The 7,605-nt window shown below is 39.6% G+C and overlaps 1 protein-coding gene across 1 annotated transcript in view; it reads left to right on the forward strand.

The window, feature by feature from the left end:
• The window catches only part of DAGLA (diacylglycerol lipase alpha), a 111,159-nt gene extending 107,255 nt beyond the window's left edge, over positions 1–3,904 (forward strand). Inside the window, exon 20 of the mRNA XM_077460757.1 lies at positions 458–3,904. Within this exon, the coding sequence (XP_077316883.1) occupies positions 458–1,379 (922 nt within the window). The 3' untranslated portion in view covers positions 1,380–3,904. The remainder of the gene's footprint in view (positions 1–457) is intronic.
• The last annotated feature ends 3,701 nt before the right edge of the window (positions 3,905–7,605 follow it).

The following is a 7,605-nucleotide window of genomic DNA, read 5'->3' on the forward strand; positions in this document are numbered from 1 at the left end:
TAACTTTTTTCTACTCTATCCAGAAAAAAAATGAAATTAAAAGAAGAGCTTTAGATATACTTTTAACTTATTACTTTGTCCCCTGAGTTTTATTGTATAGGTGTAAATATCTGAAGCATCTGACATTCAGAAATGCAAGTGCATTTGGCTCTGTATTGCTTATATATATATATATATATATATATATATATATATATGTATATGTGTGTTGCATGTTTTCATTCCTGTTTTAAGTTACAAGGTATTATAATGATAGAATCATTTAGAATTTTAAAAATTCAGTGGGACCCTGGCCTGGAAGGTTTGTTAAAAAGTTAGCATGTAGCCTCTTTGCCTAGATTGCAAACAATGCTATGTACAATGTGACAATGTACTGACTTTGGTGGCAATTTTTTTTGCGTTCCTTAATCTTGCATTTGCATTAAAAAGTTTTGTTTTTATTTTTCCACTACTCTAGGAGTAAACAATCTGAGATTAGCCTTGAAGGATTCTATGATTCTCGACTTCTGTCCCCGGTATTGAAGGATCCTGTTGAGTTATTGTTGATGAGCACCAAGGACTGCCTGGCAGTTTCCCTGCAGGACCGTAGAGCTCCATTGGCTACAATGGAGAGCCTATCAGACAATGAGTCTGTATACAGTTTTGATTCAAGGCGTTCCTCTGGGTTCCGAAGCATTCGCGGTTCCCCCAGTTTAAGAGCTGTACTGGAACGTGATGAGTCTCACTGTTTTTTCATTGATCCCACCATTCCAGAGGAGAACCCATCTCTAAGCTCTCGCACAGAGCTTTTGGGGGCAGATGCCCTTTCTAAACACTCACAGGAAAGCCAACATACTGAAATTGTTCATAACAGTGGTCGGTCATCTCCGGGAGACCTGCCACCCTGGGAGGAAGAGATCGTAGCAGGAGCAGAGACCACAAGGGTGCAAACGCCTGCACAGGAGGAGCTGTCTTTACAAAATGGCCGCCTCACAGAAGTACCCAGCCCACAAGTATTAGAATTTGCAGAATTTATAGACAGTCTGTTCAATTTAGACAGTAAAAGTGGGTCTTTGCAAGACCTTTACAATATGATGGTGTCAGAAGGAACAGACCGCGAAATGGCCAAGTCAGTAAGCGATCAGGAGATACTTCTAAGAGCACAGTTTGAGCCAAATCTGGTGCCGAAGCCTCCCCGTCTCTTTGCTGGTTCAACTGATCCATCCTCGGGCATATCTGTGTCTGCCTCTTTTCCTCTCAGCTCTTCGGGTGAGCTCATGGACTTGACACCCACAGGGATGAGCAGCCAGGAGTGCTTAACACCAGATCCAACACGGACTGCTACGCCCACAGGCCCTATACTTGCTAAACAGGAAGAATTGCTCATTTCTGCTCTCTAGCAGAGCACACAGAGAACATTAGGTAGAATATATATGGAGGGAATGCAGCTTTGGAAATAGAAATCTGCCAGGCTACTGTAGGAAGAGCTATACCAGAGCTTAGTTAGCAAAGGTGATTGAGATGGCAGAGATAGCTGCCATCCTGCCATTAAGGTTTATACCTATGGTACCAATATTTTGTAAACCATGCGGCAGCTAAAAGGTATGTTGGAACCTTTGAGAAGATGATAAACCAAGGAAAGTGAATTGTTGCACTATGAAGATGCCACCACATGGCAGTCTTGCATGGCTTCTACTTTACCAGCCAAGGCTTCATACCACCTGGTGTCGTTGGTCTGTTGGAATGTTGAAGTTTATAAGAAAACTGAATGGGCATTTTGGGTTGCTCTACCACTTTCTGTCCTAGAGTATTTAGATAAGGCCATATTTCTACCTTTTGCTCTTACGCATTACACTACAGTCTGTCAACCACTGTGGGGCAAACAGGGACACCCTTCTACCCTTTGCCTTCATTGCTTATGTCATTTATGTGCCATTATGTTTCCTGACTAGATTACATGAAAGAATGTATGAGTGGCAAATTTGTCTAATAGAATATGAACTGGAATATTAGGGATGTTTAAGCATTACCTCTGTACACTGCACTGTGGCAAAATTCTAAGTGACATGTACTATGGGAAACATTTAAGACTATATGCATTTTTACTGTTGGTGATGTCTTTTACTTCAGTCAAAATTATGTGCATGAGACTACCATGCATGAAGCAATAAGAAACTGGTTAAAGGCTTGCTCTCCCCAATATTAAAGTGTGTAGACAAGCCATGTGATCATGGCTGCATTAATGTGCTGTTATAGCGAAAGATTTGGCCTCTCAATACAATTTTAGTCAGTGGCCATGCACAAAGCAGACAGTAGAACCAGTTCAGCTTTCATAGATGTGGTCATTGCACCACTGGAATATCTGTACCATCCAAAATACCCCTCTGGTATGTGACCTGCTGATACTAGCAATACTGTGCTTTATTATACGCATCTACTAAAAGCATCCTTTTGGGTCCAGTTACAGCATTTATAAGACTGATGAAGGGAAAGTGTTTGGCTGTTCATGTTGTCTTGGTATGAGCAAACACTAATGTACAAAGCTTTTGGATTCTTATGTCTATGAATTGGTGCTTTCATTAGACCTTTTACATGTAAAGCTAAAAGTGTTTGTTCACTTTAAAAGAAACTAAAAGGTAAATAACTTCCTAAAACCTCCACCTCAGTCCCCGGTGTACTTTCCACCTATTGGTGATGAGCTGTCCGTGCCCACGTAGCCAGTAGAGCTGTCCACGGATATGAAATTCATACTGTTCTGCCTCTTCTCTGTGTAGCACCTCCGTGGCGGATCAGAGCGATTCTGATTGGTCAGCCTCGGTTCAGAGCATCGCTCTCATCCATCTCAGAAGCACTGCACAGAACAGAGGGAAATGAGCATTGCACTGGCTGTGTAGGCACTGATAGCTCATCACAAAAGTAAGTACTGCAGGGACCAGGAGGATGGGGAAGGTGTGTATGGTGTTAGTTTGCCTTTTCATTTTTTCTGAAAACGAGAACTAACCCTTTAAACATTGGGTCCCCTAGATAAAGGGCACTCTGTTTTTGTAGAGAGCAGTCTCATCAGAGCTACAGCACTCCATATGAAATCAGTTGCATTTATTTAATCCATGAGATGCTGTTAAGTTGAATCCAGCTCCTTTGATATACATGTTCCATCTGAAATGCAGTATATGTGTTTATACACGAGAACCGACACCTTTTTGTAGTGCCATGGTATTTGAGCATTTATAAGACTATCATTTAGCACTAATTTAACACGTTTGCTTGAACAGAAGAACCAACCTATGTGGTCAGAGTCTGGGTTCCCATCAGTGTCACATGAAGGTGTGCTTGTTTTACCATTTCTTAAACACTTCAAAGAGTGTCCATTTGGTCAGCAAATTGTTGCGTATTGAAATATGTACTAACCATAGGGATCTGGTATTTCTATGATATTGAGTTGATTTACTAAGGGCTAATAGACTGTGCAGTCACATTCTGTGAGTGCAGTTGCTCCAGAGTTTAGTAAATGAGATAAAGCTTCACATTACAAAGAATAACCAATCACATGCAAGAAATAAAAAAACAATGTTCTTGCACGTGATTGGATGGCGGAAGTCGGCAGAGCTTCTTCCCCTCATTTAGCAAGCTCTGGAGCCACTGCCCTTGTAGAGAGCAGCTGCACTTGTAAAGTACACAGTCTATTTTTCTTTAATAAATCAACCCCATATGTTCACTCTTTGCATGTGTGCCATTACGTTTTGCCACATAGGCTAGGGTAGGAGCATCCATTAAGCTCATTTGTGTAAGCTCTTATATTTGAACAGGTCCACTTGCAACATGGTGTACACTAACCACTCCTGAATATTGGATGTTACTATATAAAATACTTAGAGAAAAATAGATGCAAAATTTAAGAAAAATACAGAAAAACTGCGTAAAAGGATGGTTATGTTCATTACATTTTTTAAAGTTTTAATATATGTATTGTGTTATGGATTTTAAGTTTTTATAAAATGCGCCTGCTTTCAGGAATATTATTACCAAAGACAGAACTTAAAAAACAAAACAAAAAAAACACTACAGTAAAAGCTTCTTGCAAAAATTAGGCAGTTTTTTCAGTCACATTCTCATTTTGTAACTTTGAATAAGAAGGGGGCTTTGTAGCCTTTAGAAAGCATCACTTCTAAGATGGCTAGACAATCCTCAGGAGGAGGCTAGGATGACACTTAACTACCGTTGAGTTTTCTGTTATTGAAATGTTCCCTATACAATTCAGTTGGTTCCTCACCTGGTTTCACTTCCTCTTAAATTCTAATTAAGTAGTGCACAGCTTGATTCGACATGTAGGATTTTTTTTTAATCATTTACAGGAGACCTACATTGGAGTATTAACATATAGCTACAGTATATGGCCAAAAGTCCATGAACGCTGTTGGATATTGTAATTTGGGCATACAATTCCAAAACCAGGGGTAATAATATGGAGCTGCTGCCCCCCACCTTCCTCGATTATAACAATCTACTTTTCTAGGAAGGCTCTCCACAAGTTATTGGACCATGTCTGTGGGAATCTGTGCATATTTAGCCAATAGAGTATTTTCTGAGGTCAAGTACTGATGCTGGACGAAACCTAGCAGTTGGCATTTCAGTTTATTCTAAGGGCGTTCAATAGAGCTTAGGTCAAGGTTCTGTGGGGGCCACTTGAGTTTCTCCACATCAAACTCCCTAAACCATGTCCTTATGGGCCTGTCTATTGTGCATAGGGGCACAATCATGCTGGAATGCATAATGGCTATCACCAGACTGCTGCCACAAGGTTGGAAGCGCACACGTTATCTAAAGAGTTTTTGTATGTTGTAGCATTAAATATGGCTCTGTGATGTCAGCTGAAAACTGGTCACTGGAGTGCAGAAAGAACTGCACTCCTGTGATCCAGAAGTACAGCCAAATGAGCTTTGGCTGTACTGCTCCTTCAACAGTACCCTTTATTGGAAATAGCTGAACCAATTCAGAGAGGTGTCCACATTCAGCCACATAGTATAGGCATGATAGTTATGTGTCCATAAACTTTTGGACATATAGTGTATATTAACTACTGCATAAAGGGCAAAAGACGTATCGGGATACTTACATTTTCTTAAGAAAGGCATTTCCAGAGTTCTTCTTCTGGTTTCATGATCAAAATCTAGGCATTTGGTCATAAAATCTCTTTTAAAAGGGAAAACCAGCCAATCTAAATGCTGATAGTAAATGAAAGTTTATGGCGTCCCTAGTAATTCCCCCATCCACCCCGAATGTGTGGATGGGGTCATCAATTCCTTTTTTTCATTCAACCTGCAAGATGAACAAAACAAAATGAATAATATATGGGCAGCTTTAGAGGCTGACAATACTTTTAATGACTTGTAATTATATAGTATTTGTATCACTGCCCATCTTTCCACCCGTCTCTTGGCCAAATTGTGACTGGCTATACCACATTAAGCTTATTTTCATCTTCTCTACTTCTCATGAACTGAAAAATTATTTCATGACTTTTAAATTATTTCTTTAAAAAAACAAAAGGTTATTTTTTTCTGTCTGCCTGGCTCTAAGCATTTAGTTGGAAACGGCTTTTGTGAAAAAATGCCTATAAACTAATTAACTGTCTTTTGACATCTGCTTTATTTTTCTTCAAATTACATTTTCTAAAATGCTTAACATCCAAATAGGGTTAGTGCAGACTTTATTGGTACAAATGAGATAACGCTTTTATAAAAAAATATTGTACATCCCCTTATTGTTCCGTATATTTCCTTTTAAACTGCTAGTTCCTTTTTTTCTAAGTAAATTTGGTTCTTAGCCAAATTTGTATAAAGCTTGTGCCAGTAAAGTCTGCACTAATCCTATTTCGATGTCAAGCATTACAATTTTTGGATGTGGTACAGAGGTGGTGGCTTATTTTTATTACATTTTATAAAATAAACCCAATAATTTTCAGGAATTATACAACTTAGCAACAGGTCAGCTGCACATGCAAGTCTTCCACCAACCAACCTTTGTCACTTTTGTTCCACTTCTTCCAAATTTTGGGCAAGCACTATTCATTTCCCTGCCTGTAACTACATGAAGAGTTTGTAAAATTGCCACTAACATGAGGATATTTGTCTCCATCTTGTGCAAGTAGAGTAATCTTTAAATGAAATCTATATGTTTATGTGATAAAGGGAATGTATAATTTGTAACTATCTACACAGGAGAAAGCATAATTGCTAATTACATTTTCCAAGCTTTGCTTCTTGCTTGGATATGGTACATTGTTATTGTGCTTGACTGCTCCTTCTCAGAATGAAAGTCTGTAAGTTGTTCATTGAAAACAATGCTCTCCCTGTGGGGCTGATATCCTATCTCAACATTAGCTAAAATAACTCTGCCACTATACTAAAACAAAAACTGCTGGGGGCCTTTTTAGTTCCTACTGCTTTGTGCAGAAGCCAGACCATTCTGGCCAGCTCAAAATATTCTCTCACTGAAAACACATTATACTTTGCTTTTGGGGCCCGTTCACACTGCATGCATGCTAAATGCTCTGTTTTGGCATACGGGCAGCTGTTAGTTTTGGGCTGCAGTGAGATGCATGTTTTAGTGCATCACATATTTCCCACCGGAGGTATGCATATGTGTGGCCTCTCGACGGGTAGACTTTAATCCCAGGTGGCTGAAATTATACATCCCTATGTAAACATATTTTGGTGCTGAGAGCGTGCTCCCAGCACAGTTACCGGCAGGTACCGAAAAGCTCCTGATGCATACTTGTAATCGGGAGCTTTCTGATAATACGACCGCTGTAACTGCCAACCACATATGGTCACATGATTGGAATGCCTGCCTCCGCCTGCATTTAGAACCTTTTAAAGGGCCGGGAGGTGGCGACGGGAAGGAGTATTTGAAGTGCACAAAATTACACTTCATTCATGTCTCTACACAGCAGTGTGGTGTGTTGCGCTGCTGTGCGGTAACTTGTGGTGCCTACCTGTGCACTGAGAGAAAATCGAGCATGATTGCTGTATTTCAGCACTCGCACATTTAAGAGATTCACATTTCAACAGAGAGAATCACATGGTTTACAGTTTGATTCACTCAACTGAAAAATAGGTAATGAAGTGATGACATCACCAAGTAGCTTTATGAGCCTGAAGTGTATCTAAGAATATGCATGTTTTAAACGTTTACCCATAAAATCATGTCACATGTTGGTAAAACTTAGTTAAATCTCTAGCACATAATCTGTAGATCGCAATAGCTAAGATCTGCTTGCTGGAAATCATATATTTCGGGTCATTTAACACAATCTTATGTAAAAGTTATACACTAATGGTTTGGCATACTGTACTGCATATTTGGGGTAATCAATTATTTGATACAGGGTTTCTCAATCTGGACATTTGTGGTCAGTATACTGCTATTTCTGTAGCTTATATCAATGATCACTACAGAGTTTAATAGCCTAAAACATGCACAACTTGAGGCTTGAGATATGGTATCAAGCGTTTTAGGCATTTTTAGAAGTAGCAGAAATTGACTTTGCTTATTGAAAGAGGAACTTCACTCCCCCCTCCTCCTGTCCTCCCTTACCCATTAAGCTGGGCTTTCTTGACAAACATA

This window comes from Lithobates pipiens, unplaced genomic scaffold (genome assembly GCF_037356315.1).
Source record: "Lithobates pipiens isolate NorthernLeopardFrog02 unplaced genomic scaffold, aLitPip1_a1.2 Scaffold_10, whole genome shotgun sequence".
NCBI lineage: Eukaryota > Metazoa > Chordata > Amphibia > Anura > Ranidae > Lithobates > Lithobates pipiens.